The sequence below is a fragment of the Ahaetulla prasina genome, chromosome 8, assembly GCF_028640845.1.
Source record: "Ahaetulla prasina isolate Xishuangbanna chromosome 8, ASM2864084v1, whole genome shotgun sequence".
Lineage (NCBI taxonomy): Eukaryota > Metazoa > Chordata > Lepidosauria > Squamata > Colubridae > Ahaetulla > Ahaetulla prasina.
Window position 1 is genome coordinate 77,880,146 of NC_080546.1, and position 19,316 is coordinate 77,899,461.

General features: G+C 40.1%; 2 protein-coding genes across 6 annotated transcripts in view; one reads left to right on the plus strand and one right to left on the minus strand.

The window, feature by feature from the left end:
* PPAT (phosphoribosyl pyrophosphate amidotransferase) overlaps nucleotides 1–19,316 on the plus strand; it is a 74,057-nt gene that overhangs the window by 25,287 nt on the left and 29,454 nt on the right. The gene's annotated exons all lie outside the window — the stretch shown is intronic.
* Nucleotides 1–19,316, minus strand: part of LOC131203468 (uncharacterized) — a 46,769-nt gene that overhangs the window by 21,381 nt on the left and 6,072 nt on the right. The window contains exons 2-6 of one of the 3 annotated variants that reach the window (XM_058193751.1): nucleotides 17,335–17,436; nucleotides 11,070–11,447; nucleotides 9,520–9,582; nucleotides 9,316–9,414; nucleotides 2,226–2,300 (exon numbers count right to left, since the gene is read on the minus strand). In XM_058193751.1, coding sequence (XP_058049734.1) covers nucleotides 2,226–2,300; nucleotides 9,316–9,414; nucleotides 9,520–9,582; nucleotides 11,070–11,447; nucleotides 17,335–17,436 — 717 coding nt within the window. Of the gene's footprint in view, nucleotides 1–2,225; nucleotides 2,301–9,315; nucleotides 9,415–9,519; nucleotides 9,583–11,069; nucleotides 11,547–17,334; nucleotides 17,437–19,316 lie in introns of all 3 variants that reach the window. The other 2 variants (XM_058193750.1, XM_058193749.1) reach the window with 2 other exon arrangements.

The window sequence follows — 19,316 nt, forward strand, 5'->3', positions numbered from 1 at the left end:
GATCCGGTCCAAACCGGAAGCATTTCATACCTGTTTTCATTCCCTCAGTGCACCCCCCACCAACGCAATACAACTCACAGTGGAAACACAAAATCCCTAACCCAATAAATTGGATTAACAAACACCCATATCTTTGATCTTTCACAGACACTCTACTCTGTATTCCATCTACGGAAGCAAATCTAACTACTCTTTATAGAGCTTTTTAATCATACTTATTATGAATTATTTGGAGCACTTAGATGCTTGTCCCTAAAAAGTGGACTCGTTCGTAAGTGCTGAGGTTATGATTTTTCTGCAATGATAATTGCTTGGTTTATGGAGACATGAAAATTCACAGACTATCCCCTTTTCTTCCATGCTTCCCAAGTTCAGAAGCGTTTGCTTTCGATTAACCATCATTTGCTGTTATTCAGCCCTTGTAAAGCTGATTAATGTGTCTTATGACTTGTTTCATACAAACTTTGGAATCAGAAGCTTCTACAGTTTTTTTCCACCAAAAAAGGAAGGAAGGGAGGGAGGGAGGGGCGAGAGAGATGTGCAAGTATGGAAAACGGTTAAGCTTAATGCATTCAGTGATAGAATCTCTGTTATACCAAAGAGCTTCGTTAGCTAAAAATAAACACATCTCATCAATCCTCCATGACAAGTGATTGTGACTCTCATTTTGTACATGTGGAGAACTAAGCTAAAGGACAATGATTCACTCAAGGATTTCTAATCAACAGTGCTACTGAAATACTGTGTAGGTTAATGCTGGTGTCTAAAACCATTGTAATGAAAAGACTATACAAACCAGTGGTGGGTTTCAAATTTTTTTTACTGCCGGTTCTGTGGGTGTGGCATGGCTTGGTGGGCATGGCAGGGGAAGGATACTGTAAAATGTCCATTCCCACCCCAATCCAGGGGAAGGTTACTGCAAAATCCCCATTTTCTCCCAATCAGCTGGGAGTTGGGAGGCAGAGAATAGATGGGGGTGGGGCCAGGCAGAATTTTTACTGCCGGTTCTCCGAACTACTCAAAATTTCCACTACCGGTACTCCAGAACCGGCTGAAACCCACCTCTGATACAAACCATTACACGAAGCCCTGAGTTTGGAAATAGGGTCCTTTTTGCTTTTCCTTCCCTCTAAGATAAACCTTTTTCTCAATGGCCTGTAGAGCAGGGGTCTCCAACCTTGGTCCCTTTAAGACTTGTGGACTTCAACTCCCAGAGGCTGAGGGACTCTGGGAGTTGAAGTCCACAAGTCTTAAAGGGACCAAGGTTGGAGACCCCTGCTGTAGAGGAGATTCCTCATTAGATTCTTCTGCAGATCGAGCAAAACATAAAACATGAGCCAGAAACAAGGGGATGGATTAGGATAAAGGAACGTGGTGCCAGGATCAAATGGAATTTAAAACTAATAGACTTTTCTAGATTGCATTGATTTGCCAATCTTCTAAATTTGGCCAATAAAATTAAGGGTGTGTGTGTGTGTCGAAATAATGCTATTCTCCAGGAGAAAATATAGCCTTTCGTGTTCTTTCAGCTTTCTCCAGACAGGAGGTTTAAAAAGCAGGTTTAAAAAGCAAAGAGACATTAAACACAGGTAAAGAAAAACCATATTGCTTAAAATGAATTCGCACATACTTCTCTGCTTATATTTCTAAGTAAGCCCTGCTTTATCTGGATGAAGCTTACACCAAACAAAAGTGTTTAAAATGAAGATAAAAGGTGTCAGGTACAGCCTGTGTTCATGTTAACAAAGCAGTTCATTTCTCATGGAAAATGGCTTTTCAAATGATCCATTAATCATGACTGCAGTTGCCACAAAGAATAACATCTTGAAATATTGGTATTTAAATTTAGAGGAATGTGTGAATGCTCTTATCAGTTTAGGTAGAGTCCCTAGGGAGATAGGGCGGTATACAAATACAATAAATAAATAAATAAATAAATAAATAAATAAATAAAAGGTAATAATCTCAGCAATGGTTTTTTGTGCAATATATACCTGTCACTAGTGCTATATCTTAAAAAATTTATCCTCCCCCAAAGCTTTAAATTTATGAAGCTAATATAAGCGATGTGTTAAAATTAAATTTCCATAGTTTTTGTTTGAAATTAATTTTGTCTATTCCAAGATTTTAGCGAAAGAACAGACAGAGGTAAACAAAGAAGATTTTTTAAAAATATTTTCTTTTATAAAATTGTTATATGCACATACCTTCAATGATTGACTTACCTATGTCAATTGGTTCTTGCTTTATGTGTGGGAACTCTGGAATCATATTGATGGAATTGTTGTCTTCCTGAATTACTGTAAATTTAAAGTAATTTTTTTTTAGAAAATGTGGTTGACATATGACTGAATTTCATGTTTAATATACATATTTCAATTTAAAAAGTTAGTTTGGAGCTAAAATATCTATTTTCCTGTGATTGTTCTAAACAATTGTAGTCCAAGATTTTGAATAGAATAGAATAGAATAGAATAGAATAGAATAGAATAGAATAGAATAGAATAGAATAGAATACTTTATTGGCCAAGTGTGATTGGACACACAAGGAATTTGTCTCCGCTACATAAATTCTCAGTGTGCATACAAACAAAAATCGTTAAATCATGTTCATAGTCATCATAAAAATATATTAATCATAAATCATAAAATACAACACTTGGTGATAGTCATGGGATACTAATAAGCAATCAACATAAATCATACTAGCATACTAAATAAAGCAATATAAATCATAAGATACAAGCAACAAAGCTATAGTCATAAGAAGATAAGGAGAAAGGTAATAGGAAATATGAGAAGAAGAATAGCAATACAACCTTACTAAATAGTTTGATAGTTATGGGAACTAGTTGTTCCCTATTTATCTGCTGAATGCTATATTCTGTAGTGAAGAATAACAGGACCTACTTAAAGGAAAGGTGCCATTCCCTTGAAGATAGCTGGTGGCAGCACTAACTACAAAGATGCCACACTAAAACAGGAAGCAGAGTTAGGAGATTTGAGACTCCCAAGATTTCTTTCTACGGGATTAACCCTGCTGTTATCCATGCAATTTATGCTTTACAAATAAAACTCTCCTAAATTGATACCATCTGTTATTGTAGACCGCAAGATAATTATTTGTGCATTTGAAGAATGGACAAATAGATCCAGGAAACGATATGAAATACTTTGCCTGTTTTTCCATATCAAAACCAAATGTGTACAGGGGTTTCTGTATGACTTTGTAATGCCTATTTTCCTTTTTTGTAGATATTTAGTGTAAGCATAGTGTGTCACATGATTAATAAGGTAAAAACGTTTCTAAGGTGCACTTGATTCCTGATAACAACATTTACATGTGCATGTGATCATTTTGGCAATAATATAGAAGTGGTTTGTCATTGTTTTCTTCTGAGATTTTTTTATCCTTTCCAGTCTATATCCTTGATAGTTACCCATTCCTGTGCTAACCAGATTGACTGACTTTTTTAAAGTTCAAAATCACTTAGATGCTGCCACAATTATCAATCCCATATTGCTAAAAAGCACATAAAGTCTTGCTTGTTTCCCAACATTCCATTTCTGTCCTTTAAATGTGTGGGAAGTATGCATAATTAGATTTAACAGTCTGGTGTATTGGCTGAAGAAATTTTATCAGAGGATGTGAAAAATGTTCCTTTCTGAAACAAGTAGTCCTTCACTTAGAACCGCAATTGGGACTGGAATCTCGGTCATTGAGTGAAGTGTCTCTTAAATGAAACATCCACATGACTGCTTTGCTCAATGACCTCAATCCCAGCATTGCCAGTTGTGCTTGTTAAGCAATTTTACAGGACGTTAAGTAGAGTGAAGGCAGGGGAATCTATGGGAGGCCCAGTGCAGGCTATATGGCCCATTGGCATGGGGACATCTGCCATGCCTGGTTGGCCAGGGACTGCTCCTCACCTAACAACCCCTGGGGGAGGGAGCAGCTGTGGGGAACTGAACTCCTTCGGCAGGCAGCTCTTTCACCCAGCCTCAGACATGAGGGGGACTCCTCCCAGCAGGCAGTAAGCAGCTTGCAACCTTCCCTGCCAATTTTTCCATTGACTTTCTGGGGTTGCCAGCAGAGAAGATTGCAAATGGTGATCTCCGCATCCGCAGGGAGCTCGGGCAACAATCCTAAATGCAAACAGATTCCCGAGCATCACTGGGGCAGGGAACACATGTGCAATATTTAGAGGTACTTTACAAAGCATAAAACATCCTTTCTGAGGCTGTTATTTTGAACCATCATTAAGCAAATGGTTGTAAGTTGAGGGCTACCTGCATTGTGCGATATTCGTATGTAAATTAAAATGTGCCCACACAATAGGATTGGTTTAAGGTAAGAGCAACCCGTGGCTCTGGAGCCTCATGCGGCTCTTTCATCTCTCTGCTATGGCTCCCTGTCGCTGGTCGGCACCACAATTTTGAGAGGCGCTTCCAGTTAGGGTGGGGGGAAGCATGGCGTTCCAGAAGGAGACTGTATGGCAAAGGGAGGGTTTTCCGGTCGGCTCCACAATTGATAGGGCTTTTGGTTAGGACAGGTAGAGGAACAAGGACACCGCACTAGGAGGAGACTATGGTGGGGGAACTGGACTTCCGGTCGGCTCCAGAATTGAATGGGGACTTCCTGTTAGGACTTTTGTGGCTCTTTGAGGATTTAAGGTTGCCAACCCCTGGTTTAAGGATTCGTACCCTGATAGAGGATAGGAGGGGGATAGGAAGGCCTGGAGGAACGTTGTCCATGGGGTCGCAATGGGTCGGACACGATTTCACAACTAACAACCCTGACATTTATTTTAAGGTTACTAACTCAAGCAAGTTTGCAGGCATTATCATAAAGAACAGTGAATACATTGTTCCTCTTATCTCGCATTTCTGTTTTGGAGGGGGAGGGGTTTGGTCATTATTATGGCATTAAGAATTCTCTTTAAGAAGTGAAGAAGTCAAGGAAGTGAAGGGTCTTTCTTTTTTCTTTTTTACAAAATAATGTAAATATTCATTTTACATTGCACACAAAGTAAAATTCATTCATTTTACTTTGCACACGACTGGATTTTAACCCAACAAAGCGGGGAGGAGGTCTGACCTTTAATATAATTGGTTTCTTGCTGTTTGGTGATGTGATCCTTGTGATAGATAATACAATCAATTACAGCAGAATCTAATTCAGATCCAACCGAAGGGTGAAAGTCTAAGTTTGTGCTGGGGGGTCAGTGACTTCGTTATCTGACTGCAACTGCGTTCTAAGCTGTTAGATAATTGGCAAATATTAAGCAAGAAAATCTAATGGTAACGTTACACTCGACATTCAATATTGGTTTATTGATTTTTATTCATGCTGATTTTCGTATCTGTTTAAAAGGCATCTCTTAGGTTGTTTTCTTATATTAGGAAAGTGATACTGATTTCTGGAACCTTGAAATCAGTATCACTTTCCTAATATAAGAAAACAACAATGCCTTTTAAACAGATATGAAATTGTGTACTGTACATGGTTTTTTTTTAACTTTGAAATTTTAGCCCCTGAATGCTGTTAAACGATCATTCAGACAGAACAAACTACGAAGGTCATGATTTTGAGGTGGGGGTGAGGATGTTGGAGGAATCAGTTTCTAGAGAATTCTCTGTAATAGTTTGGCGCCCTATACTGGCCGAGGTATGGTAATAGCATGTGGTGGTAGTGTAAGGCAGATGTTAGGAGTTGATGTTCATATAGGATTTTCTTAATTTTGAAACATTACTTTGGTTTTCAATACAGTGAGAAAACCTCTTAACCCAGGGGTGTCAAACTCATGTCGTCACGACAGCATCACATGACATACTGGGACTTTCTCTTCCCCCCCCCCTTCGTTAAACTGAGCATGGGTGTAGCCAGCACATGATGCATCCGGCCCACGAGCCGGGAGTTTGACAGCCCTGTCGTAACCAATGGATTTATGTATGAATTAATGTCTTAGTAATGTCTAGAATTCATCATATCAAAGCAGAAAAAGGAATATAAGTAGTCCTCGACATATGGCCATAGTTGAGACCACAATTTTGGTCGTAAGTTAAGATGGTCACAAAGCAAGCAACTGCACCTAATTTTACCATCTTTTTTTGCATTAAATAAGCAGATCTATTCTTTAGGAAGCATTTCCGGAAAAAACATAAATCATGGTCACATGACCACAAGGTGCTGCAAACAGTCATAAATTGAAATTTTGGTTATTAGGCAACCGGTCAAAAGTCAAGGAGTATCTGTATTAGGCTAATGTGAACATTACCTATATTCCAACATCTCCCTCCTTTCTCTCTTATTTAGGTTTTGGGAGTGAAGGTGGCCTCCCTTTATGGTATTGTATTTATTACATAATAAAACAGATGCATCTCCATGTTGAACAGAATAAACTAGGCATACTAAAATTGGAGTACGGGTTGACAGGTTCAGTGAATGATTGTTGTAAAACTGTTGATTATCACTTCATGCACAAAATGCTGCACTGCCAGTGTTTTTAATACCAGACCTCAGCAAAATTGTAAAATGAGTTTCCGTCAACGACAAAAAAGACTTTTCGTAAGCGTCTGTCACTTGATACCATTTGTCAAGGTCTTTATCCATTACCGCCATTATTATTTGTTGTGAAAGACTTATACTTTATTTATCAAATTAAACCGAGTACACAGAGAGAACCTAGAGATGTAGAAAAGGCATCAAAGATTACAATGAACTGAAGTTTCTTCAGGAAAAAAATACTATACCAACTGCACAATAAAGATAGCAAAATTCTCATTGGTAATGGAGGAAAGGCAGAATTACCTCAGACAGGTTAGTCCTCAACTGAAGAGCACAATTGGGACCAGAATTCCTCTTGCTCAGCGAGGTAATGAAGTGAGTCATGCCCAATTTTACAACCTTTTTGCCATGGTTCTTAAGTGAATCGCATAGTCATTAAGTGAATCTGGCTTCCCCCTTGACTTTGCATGTTAGAGGCCAGCTGAGAAATGACGTGGGATGTCATTGCAAATACCAGTTGTCAAGCTCCCAAATTTTAATTACATGACCATAGTAATGCTGAAGTAAATTACAAGGATCGCTTGTAATTTACTTTTTTTTTCAGCATCATGACTTTGAACAGTAGCCAAAATGTGGTAATTCGAGGTTGATCTGTGTCTTATTTCGGTTCAGCCTTTTCTGGCATGTGGATATCTGAACAAAATGAAGCCAAATGGAAGGTTGAGACTGATGGATATGTTCAGAAAAATCTATTTACTATAAGCTGAATATGTGTCTCTAGCTTTGGATGATATTGCATCCTATGATATTGAAAACAATTTGATGATGGTCGGGCTGAAATGCAGTTCATTACCTTCAATAAATCCTTGAGAACTGGTGAATTGCTAGAAGGCTAATGGAGAGCCAATGCTGCCCCCAATTTCAAAAAGTAATAAAGATCCAGAGAATTACACTAGGTACTTTAGCATCAATTCTTGGAAAGATTGTGGGGCAGATCATTAAACAATGCAATACAATCATTAGAGTCTATAGAGTGTAATTGTTAAAAGTGGAATTTGCTGGGCTAACCTTGCCTTGTTTTTACATCCTTAGTAGATTGGGAAATGCTAGAAGGATAATTGATCTTGATTTCAGAGTATGGAGTAAATGTCATGCCTGTTGCAAGGAACTGCTGCTGGTTTGAAAGTACTATACTCTGCCTCTGTTTGTCGTCTTCCTCTAGTACAGGGGTCTCCAACCTTGGCAACTTTAAGTCTTGTGGACTCCAACTACCAGCATTTCTCAGCCAGCTTTGCTAACTGAGGAATTCTGGGAGTTGGAGTCTACAAGTCTTAAAGTTGCCAAGGTTGGAGACCCCTGCTCTAGTATGTACCTGGATAACCCAAGATTAGGTCCTGCCTGATTATAAACTGAATTATCACCCAGCAGTGAGATGCAGCTAAAGAAAATGTAAATGTAGTTTTAAGTTTCATTAGCAGAAGAGTACCAGGAGTTAGAATTACATTAAGAGAAATTAACAACCTTTTGGATAATAATAATTCATCTGGACAGTTTCTCACCCCTAAATTCCTGGGTTATTGGATTTACTGGAACTATGACTTTGGACTTTCTCCACATTTAAGTTGTATATTTCCTAGTTAATGCATTTATTATAGCTTCTGATTTTCTTATCTTCTTGTTCGCTTCATAGCCTTAATTAGAACAGAAGCTGAACATAATATGAATCTTTGGGTACTTGAAAGAACATCACAAAAGAGCAGAACCTGTTTTCTATATCCTAATACACTGAATAATAGGGTTATATTTCAGAGAAGTAGATTTCAGTTTAATGTTAGAAAATTATTCCATAATAATAATAATATAATAAAAATAATAATAAAATTTTGGAACATAACATGCCAGATATGATGGTTGTTGAGGGCCAAAGGGTACATTTTATTGATATCACTGTACCAGGAGATGCCAGAGTCGAAGAAAAAGAATTGGAAAAAATCACGAAATATTATGACCTGGCAATCGAAACTACACGGCTATGGACGAAACATGTAACAGTGATACCCATTGTCATCGGGGCACTTGGTACCATGTCCAAGAATTTTATAAGATACATCAAGAAATTGCAGCTTCCTGCAATAACACCAGCAGAACTGCAAAAAACTGCGCTACTCGGAACATCATATATCTTAAGAAGATACTTGGTTGATACCTAGGACTCTGGCAGCAACCTGTATCAATCATTAGCACCAGTCACTCGTATTTGTGACACATTTTTAAAATATTCAGTTTCATGTTTAATGAATAAAAGAGATAATAAGTAACAGTGATACCCATTGTCATCGGGGCACTTGGTACCATGTCCAAGAATTTTATAAGATACTTCAACAAATTGCAGCTTCCTGCAATAACACCAGCGGAAATGGAAAAAACTGTCCTACTTGGAATATCGTACATCTTAAAAAGATACTTGTTTGATATCTAGGATGCTAGCAGCAACCCGTATCAACCATCAGCACCAGTCAATGGTATTTGTGATGCATTTTTTAATATTCGGTTGACTGAGTTTCATGTTTAATGAATAAAGTATATTATTATTATTATTATTATTATTATTATTATTATTATTATTATTATTATTATTATTATTATTATTAAACATCAAATCCAGTTTTCCAGAAAAATACCCTTTTACTGGAAAGCTGTCTGCTTTTGCTTGGATTTTTGCATGATGCCTTTCTTTGTTCTGTGATTCAGTGATGTCTTATACAAATAATGTACAAAAGGATAAAATGAAATTACAGAACATTTACCTGAATCAATCATTTCTTCTTTTATATGCTCCCTTCTAAGTGTGGAATTGGGTTTTCCCAAGTGCCCAGAGTTATCTCTTTCTGCTGTGCTGCGTATCACTAAAACAACGAAAAAGAACATGATATAAATGCTATAAATATATTGTAGTGTTCAGAATTTTAATAGTTTAGTTAAAAAATTGACCACCAGTGTCTCATAGTCACCTGCATTTGGCATTTTCCTTGTATTAGTGTCTCCAGATGTGTTACTAATAAAGTCCTCTTCACCTGTAATTCAAAGCAATTCTGCATAAAACGTTAAGGATTACAGTCCTACAGCTGTAAAATTCTATTTCCTGTAAATGATGTTCAGTCTTTAACCAGCGAAGCTAAACACAGTCCATCAGCCTTAAATTGTATTTTGCTTGAGTACTCAAGAAGTGTATACACGCCGTTTAAACAATTCTAGACAGGAAGCAAATGTAATACATTAATCCTATCACCCAGAAGTTCATAATATTCTGTGGACTGCATTTATTATAGTGAATATCTTTGCAGATCTTAAGTGGCAATGTAATGCAGATAGCTTAGCCTTCTTTAGAATCCTATGTAAGTGTCTTTCCGGCAATGTGAACAGCTCATGTCTGTGCTGGCTAGAGATGATATGGTCTGCAGGGCATCCAGTTAGGAAATGCTGAATAAAACCATGTTTCCCCAAAAATAAAACCTGGTCTTATATTAATTTTTGCTCCAAAAGACAGGTAAGGGCTTATTTTCTAGTTAGGTCTTATTTTGGGGGAAATACTGTACTAAATGCATCCATCGGGCTGACAATCTTAACTGAGGCTTATTTTGGGGGTAGGGCTTATATTGCGAGCAGCCTGCAAAATCATTCTAGGACTTATTTTCCAGTTGGGTCTTATTTTCGGGGAAACAGGGTAGCACTTAGACTTCTTCTTTTTTTTTGTTTTGTTTATATTTATATCCCGCCCTTCTCCGAAGACTCAGGGCGGCTTACAGTGTGTAAGGCAATAGTCTCATTCTATTTGTATATTTACAAAGTCAACTTATTGCCCCCCCCAACAATCTGGGTCCTCATTTTACCTACCTTATAAAGGATGGAAGGCTGAGTCAACCTTGGACCTGGTGGGGCTTGAACCTGCAGTAATTGCTGGCAGCTGGTTTTAATAACAGGCTTCTTATAGCCTTGAGCCACCACGGCCCTCTATATTGCTTCGTAGTGCTTTCCAGCCCTCTCTAAGCGGTATACAGAATCAGTATATTGTTCCCAACGATGCATGTCCTCATTTTACTGACCTTGGAAGGATGAGATGGAAGGATAAGATAGGGACCTCTGGTGGCTCAACAGACTAATGCAGTCTGTTATTAACAGCAGCTGCTTGCAATTACTGCAGGTTCAAGTCCCACCGGGCCCAAGGTTGACTCAGCCTTCCATCCTTTATAAGGTAAGTAAAATGAGATTGTTGGGGGCAATAAGTTGACTTTGTATATAATATACAAATGGATGAAGACTATTGCTTGACATAGTGTAAGCCGCCCTGAGTCTTCGGAGAAGGGCGGGATATAAATATAAAATATTTTTTTAAAAAAAAGTCAGGGATCGAACTCCAGGCTCCAGGCTGTAGGCTTTCTAACTACTGTGCCACTACAGCTTCTAATTACAAGGAGTTGTAAATTTTCAGCAAATTTACTGAAAATCTTTATATGCAAATTTTGCTGCAAAATCGACTTTTAAAAAGCAACAAAAAATTTACCTCTTAATTTTTTTTCTATTGTGGTCTTTATCCATTCTGTTGGTTTTTCACCGTAGCCATTATGGCATCTGCTTGCTTTATCTGCATTGTGTCCCAAAATAGCATCCAATTCTCTGAAAAACTTCATCGTTTTGCTTGTGTTGCCCGAGTACTGGGCATCTTTAACACTCTTGTATTCATGCTTTAGATTTTTATATTTTGTTCTGCATTGCTTCCAGTCCCGGTCAATTCCAAATTTTTGTAGTCTAGCAGCAACGTGTTCAAATATCCTTTTGTTTCTGACTGTTCCTTCCAGTTGTTGCTGAATGCTCTTTTCTGACCAGATACGTATTAGAGCTCTTACTTCATTAACAGTCCAATGCTTTCCTCCTTCGTTTGCTACAGAAGGAATGAAGGGGAGATTTTTGGAAGCATCTAAAACTGTGGTTGAATTACCTGCATCAGGTAGGATAGGAGAGAGACACAGATATGTATTACCTGCATTGGGTAGGGTGGGGGTCAGGATCAGGTAGAAATAGTAAAAGAGAGAATGTGTGGTTAACTATTTTTCTTCTGCAGGAACATCTAGGAAAATATTGAAATAAATTCAAGCTGGATAATACCAGTAAAATATAAAAATGCTTTTATACCTTCTCTTCAGTGGTGGAATTCAAATTTTACTACCGGTTCTGTGAGCATGGCTTGGTGGGTGTGGCATGGCTTGATGGGCGTGGCAGGGGAAGGATACTGCAAAATCACCATTCCCATCCCACTCCAGGGGAAGAATACTGCAAAATCCCCATTCCTTCCCCACTCCTGGGGGAAGGATATTGCAAAATCTCTATTCCCACCCCACTCTGGAGCCAGCCAGAGGTGGTATTTGCCGATTCACTGAACTATTTAAAATTTCCACTACCAGTTCTCCAGAACCTGGTGAATAGCACTCCTGGTTCTCTTGTAAAGTTAATATGCCAGGCAACAATTTGGGGGGCGGGGAGAAATCTGAAAGAGAATCCATAATATTGGGATCTTATTATCACTATTGCAATAATTCTTCTGGATGATTCATGGTTCAACATTGTATATTAGATTGGCCAATCCACAGAAAACACTGTTCTAAGCCTCTTGGCCTTTATTTGCTGTTCTCCAAAGCCATACAGCACCACAGTTCAATGGAAAATGGCGAAGGTTCTGGCTGTGCATTTTTTTTTCTGGAAGATCATTTTAAAATTATAACAGCAACCAAAATAGTTGTGTTCAGTCTCTGTTAAGTTTGGGGGTTCTATTTTTTTAAAATCAACCTAAAACCCAACATGAAACAAGCTTGGTATGGTGGTTAACTAGAAATTGGAAGACAGTAAATTCTAGTCCCAACTTGGGCACAAAGCCAGCTGGGTGACTGTGTCACTTTCAGCCCAAGAAAAGATGCAATACAAACCACTTCTGAAAAACCTTGCCAAAAAACTGCAGGGGTTTCTCCTGGCAGTCTCTGAAAAATCAGACACTATTGAATGAAAGGGGGGAAAAAACTCCCTATTCAAACTTGTTCCCTTTTCTGATGTCATTGCAATGGCTTTTCTGGGCCATTATTTATTGTAATACCATTAAATCATATAATTAATTAGTGTCTAAAATCCAGTGGTGAAATCATCCTCGGTTTGCTACCAGTTCTCTTCCCGCGCATGTGCGGTACGCACCAAACGTGCACTTCACGTGGAAAAAGGAGGCTAGGGGAAGGTAAGTAGAATAGCTGAGGGGTGGGGGAACAGCTATGCTGCACAATTTAGATTCACTAGAAAGTAGGATTTCCTGCTTTCTAGCGATTTTAAATCACTCGGCACAGCTGATCGGCGGAAATACCGGAACCGGTAGCTTTTTTTTACTACTGGTTCGCCTGAACTGGTAGTTTTTATCACTACCAGTTCGTCCGAATTGGTGCGAACTGGTAGCAATTCACCGCTGCTAAAATCACTGATATCATAATTATAACACTCTGAAACATTTTCTTGAAATTACTGTTATGAATGGGCACTCCATGGTTTCATAAGTGATAAGATTCACATATCCACGTCGCATGTGACAGGTATAATGCTCTTTAAATAGAGAAATCATACTCACTTTGCCTTAGATGAAATCTGATTCTTTTGGAATCAGCTTTTTGTTAGAATTGGTTCCAAAAATGCATCAACAACTGACTTCTGTTAAAATTAAAATCTTGCATGTGGGCCTTATTTTCTTGTGTATAGCCTCAGAACTGTTAACTCATCCTACTGTGTCCCTGCATCTCCCCACTTCAGCATTTTACTTCTCATATGAGTAGACTCGCACTTGCATATAAGCAGTTCTTTTGTGAATGTCAACTAGAGGTATATTGAGGGACTCTTATTTCTAAACTGGAATGGGATGGGATGGGTGTCAGCAATCTGTGGCTCCAGAGCTGCATGTGGCTCTTTTGTCCCGCTCCTGTCGCTCCCTGTTGGCTGAACCCACCACAGGCTGGCTCCGCCCCTCACGCTCCCCTCCTAGTCAGTCCTCGCCTGGCCTGAGAAAATAAGGGGGATGGCAGGGGATGAAGTCTTGCTCTATATTCCAGAGCGGGAGCGAAGTGCCCCTGAAGTTGCCTCCTCTCGCAGGCACTTCTCCTGGCTTGTTGGTGTTGTGTGTACCTTGGCCACTCAGGGAGACGCGCAACTTGCTCTCTCCCCCGAGACACTGGCCTGGCCTGGCCCGGCTGCGGCCAATGCTCCGCATTGTAATGAGCTCCAGAAGGAGGAGGGGAGGCTGTTTCCCCCGTTCTGAAGCACACTAAATTTAACCGCTGTGCAAGGTGCTGCGAGAGCAGCGGGCAGGCAAGAGCAGCGGCGTCGGCCGCAACCGAGTCGGGCCAGTGTCTCGGGGCGGAGAACAAGTCCCGCATCTTCCTGAGTGACCTCCTTAAATCTGTAATGTTGTTACCCGTCTCAGGAAAACAAAGTAATTCTACTTCCGTATTATACATGTTTTTCCTCTATAAATCTGAAGTATTAACAAGGGCTCCTAGTTATACCAGTACCATGTACACTTAAGCCAATCAATATCTCAGCCAGTGACATCAGTTTTCATAGCCTCAAGTGCCTGAATTTTCTAAACTTAAGTTTCTTGATTCCTCTGTTTTTGATAACCCAGTGTTTTATCAGCTTTTATTCATCCACCTCTACAGCCTATGCAAAAGAGACTATCACCCAACCCAAAAAGCACAAGCACCATCCCACCAGCAGTCAGGATCAAGATCAGCATAGATTAACTCCAAAATTAATATCAGGCCAACAATTGAGTAAACAAATTTTAGCTGCCAAAGAAGCCAACAGTAAACAGCCCAACCAAATCTCTTAAGACAAGCCCCACTAATACTGACAGGGCAAACCACTAATAATAATAATAATAATAATAATAATAATAATAATAATAATAATAATAATAATAATAATAATAATAATAATAATAATAATAATAATTTAATTTTTATACCGCCCTTCTCCCGAAGGACACAGGGCGGTGAACAGGCAGATAAAATAATACAATACATTACAATAAAAACACTAGAACAGTGTGGTGAACCTTTTACTCACCGAGTCCCAAACAGGTATGCACTAAATGCGCTTTGCGCACGTGTGTGCCATCCATGTTAATGCACGGCTCCTCCCCTTGCACTGCGCATGCAACCGCACCATCTGCATATGTGGACGGCTTTTGCATGGTTCCCCCCATGCACTGTGCACGCAATCGCACCATCTGCGCATGCGCTCAGGTTTGCATGGCTCCCCATGCGCTGCCCACGCAATCGCAACATATGCATATGGGTTTCACGCAATGGACGTGGGCGAATGCCATGTACGCACTGCATGCAAGTACGCAGAAACGTGTGTGCATGTACAGGAGAGTTCCGAAGACCAGCTAGATCCCCTGAATTGCATGCATGCGCACCGGAGGCCCGAACACTAGTTGGTGCACATGCACAGCTGCAGGTGAGTTGGGCAGGTGTGCAGCTGCAGGTGAGTTGGCTCTAGGTGCCATGTTGGGCACCTAGAGCCATAGGTTCGCCATCACGGCACTAGAATATAAACTAAAAGCAAACCACACTCCTTACTAGCACTGATGTTGTTGCCTAGTTTGGGTAATGAAATGTCTGCAAGAAAACAAGTTTAGAGAGCACCAAAGACCCCTCATTCCAATCCTGAGCTACAAATATTCTCCTTTATTGGTTTATTCAGCCACATTGGTGTGATAGAACACTGGAGAAGCGGTGGGGGACAGTTTTGCAATACAGTTTTCCCAGAGAGAGGCCCAGATTAAGAGACTGGACGTTCCAGGATGGAGGAAGGGGGATGTTGTGTCTTGCCCACTCTCACTGCAGCCGGGGCCTTCTTATCTGCTTCCGAACGCTGAGGAATGTCCTAGTATGTCTCCCGGCCCCAGCCCTGGCTCCATGCCCAGACAGGCTGAGGAGGAGGAAGCACCTCCCGGCCCCAGCCCTGGCTCCATGCCCAGGCAAACGGAGCAACTAGACCCCTCCCCCTCCCCCACAGCATGTGAGCCTGAGGGAGGTCAATTACCAACAGCTGCCGACTGAAGTGACCCTCGCTTCAGAAGAATTGCTAGGCGGCGGCGTCAGAAGGAAGGGAGGGGCAGGCCTGGATAAGTGCTGAGTCATGGAGCCACACCCCATGGCCTATATAAAGGATCTGCTTTCTGGCATTCTCTGAGTCAGGCAAAGTCGAACATATCTTGCTGAAGTCACTTTCTGGTCTCCTGCCTGCCTTGAGGACTTTGCTAGGACTTTGGCAGAGCTGCAGAGACACGCCTGATTCGGATTTCCCTGACCCGGCCGTCAGCGGAGGAGTGGGACACGACAGGGGAAGAGGTTCAGGATAGCCACACACCTAACATGTCTCAGGCTAGGTGCAGTCGGTTAGAAATTGATAGCTTTAATTCGGCAAGATTCTGTCCATTAAGTGTAAGCTATTAAAGGATTGAACTTGATTGGACTTGGCTCTGTTGTCTCTAAACTTGGGCTTCTCAGTTGGGCAGGGACGCACAAAATGTTTTCCAATGCATTTTTTTCTGAAGGCAGTAATTAAGAAATAGGTGCTAATAATCTTGCATGTTATAATTCCTAACAACCTCTGCTGTATGTATGTGACCTATACAAGTTTATTTGTGGAAGAGGTTGTGACAAATGGTGTGCACAACCATGTACTCAAAACCAGGGGTCTCCAACCTTGGCAACTTTAAGCCTGGAAGACTTCAACTCTCAGAATACCCCAGCCAGCAAAGCTGGCTGGGGAATTCTGGGAGTTGAAGTCCACCAGGCTTAAAGTTGCCAAGGTTGGGGACCCCTGCTCAAAACTGCCATGGGAGGGGGGGGTTGAGTCCTCTACTTCAGCGGTCACCAACTTGTGGTCCGTGGACCACTGGTGGTCCACGAGAAAATTTTGGTGGTCCCCAGAAAAATTATTTGCATTTTTTATATTGCACTAAATCAGGGGTCTTCAAACTATGGCCCCTGGACTGGATACATGCAATGAACGCTTGTGTTGCTGCAGAGAGTCTCCCCCTTCAGGGTCTTTTTGTGTGGGTTGGGGTCTGCTTCAGCCTCCTGGTCTGGGGCTTTGGGCGAAGTCTGGAGGGAAGTGCTGCTGGTGGCGAAGAGCCAGAGGGCCTTGTTCTAGTGGGACTGCCTCATGGCCTGGAACTGGCTAACCATCTCAGCCCGCTAAGCCTCCAGGCGCCGGTACCTGGCCTCTTGCAGGTCTTCCCTCTGCTTGGAAAGCCTATGCTCCTAGTCCTCAGTGAGGTGCTTCTGCTGAGCCTCCTCAGATCCAATTTGAACTGAGCCAGCTGTTTTGCCAACTCTTTCTCATGGTGGTTGCTTAGCTCCAACAACTGCTTCCTGTTGGGGCCCTAAGAAGCCTGGGCGGGCAGGGGAGGAGTAGGGTAGGAGGGGAGGGGTGAGTAGAGGCCGGTGAGATGCCCCTCAACGTGAGTGACATCAAGTTGATCATGGCCACCCTGTCACATGACTACCTAGCTACACCCACCCGACCAGTCATTAAGCAGATCATATTAGCGGTCCACGGGATTTAAAATTATGAATTTAGCGGTCCCTGAGATCTGAAAGGTTGGGAACCCCTGCTCTACTTGCTCCCTCCAACAATCTCCAACCAAAGAATACATCATGGTCATGCCACTAAAATAGTAAAAAGGAAAATAAACCATTTCATCTCTCTCATATGTTGCCTTTCATTACCTAGTTCAATAGGCCTGCAATGGGAAATAAAAAGCAATGGATTGGTTGAAGCCTCTTCTTCTTCTTCTTCTTCTTCTTCTTCCAGTGTAACTGAGACTTCACCTGGAATTATAAAGAAGAAAATATGTGTAGGTAGGGAGGGTATATAGAGTATTATACTGAAAAACACATGAATCTAGAATAGAATAGAATAGAATAGAATTTTATTGGCCAAGTGTGATTGGACACACAAGGAATTTGTCTTGGTGCATATGCTCTCAGTGTACATAAAAGAAAAGATACATTCATCAAGGTACAACATTTACAACATAATTGATGATCAATATATCAATATAAATCATAAGGATTGCCAGCAACAAGTTATAGTCATACAGTCATAAGTGGAAAGAGATTGGTGATGGGAACTATGAAACGATTAATAGTAGTGCAGATACATAGCCATCTTGGGAATGCAAAAGGCTTGATAAAACCACAAAATTGAACATAGCCATAAAATGTCCTGAACCATGATCTCTCGTAATGTCAAGGAGTATATTTGATAAACTCAGCTAGAATAAATCACGTTTAAGCCACTCAGAATTGAAAATAAAAGAAGAGGAGGCATAAATACATAAATAAATAAATACATAATAATACATAAATACAGCTCGCCTGTCTGGAACCCATACCACATTTCAGACATCAATATAATTGAATGTGTCCAGAAATATTTTGCAAGAAGAGTTCTCCACTCCTTTGAATACAACAAAATACCTTATGCCACCAGACTTGAAATCCTGGGTTTAGAAAACTTAGAACTCCACCGCCTTTGACAGGACCTGTGTTTAACTCATAGAATTATCTGTTGCAATGTCCTTCTTGTCCTTCAGCTTCAATCACAACAATACAAGAGCAAACAATAGATTTAAACTTAATGTTAACCGCTTCAATCTTAATTGCAGAAAATATGACTTACTATCTACTGTTGACCTCACCCCATTCCTAAGAGGTCTGTAAGGGGCGTGCATAAGAGCACAAACGTGCCTACCGTTCCTGTCCTATTGTTTCCTTTCATTATATCCAATTTATATAGTTATTACATACTTATACTCATATATATGCTTATATATTACATAGTTACTTCATGCTTATGCTTATATATACTGTTGTGACAAAATAAATAAATAAATAAAGTACATTATTTATGTACGTTTGTGTGCACAATGTGAAAATAAGATGGAAGCATGAACAAAACTCTACTTATACAACAGAATGTTAGAGAGACATATTGCCAGACAAGTTGCTCAAAATAAAAGATAGCATCTCCTTACTTTACTATCCTTCTGCACTACAAACCAATTAAGTTTGAAAATAATTGCTTGAATAGGTCCAGCTTTTAATTGAAGTGATTTGGAACTACAGCATTTAGTTCCCAGTCTATAAACATTTTAAAATTGCTTAAAGTTAGCCTCGGGTAAGGATTATATCCAAGGAACTGTCATTAGAATAGGTAAACCCATTAGCTCTTTCTGCGGATTGAACTTGCAATAATTTTATACTTATTATATGTTACAAGGTGAGAAATCATTCAAGTCATGCCTGAGGAGTAATCCTAGTATTTCAGCTTTTAATTAAACAGAAATGTGATGAAGTAAAGCCTAGAACCCAATTACTTTGGGGTAATGATTCCCACGTGCTACATAGCCAAAAAAAAATATTTCTCATCCTTGATTTAAACTATAAACTGGTTATTCTAAGCAGATCTGGCTTCTCTGAATTACAGGATGTCCCAGGAGTGCTACTGCCTTTTGGGTTCCCATTCAGTTCTAAAGACTTAACATTTATTTACAAATGTATAGAGAGAACAAAACTGAAAACCTGAGTTAAATGCTTCCATCACCAATACTGATATTTTTCCATCTAAGAACTCTACCACAACGATTTAAGACTCTTATCAACTCCAAAATTGGAACTTCCATATTCTCTGAATCCAAATCCCTTTT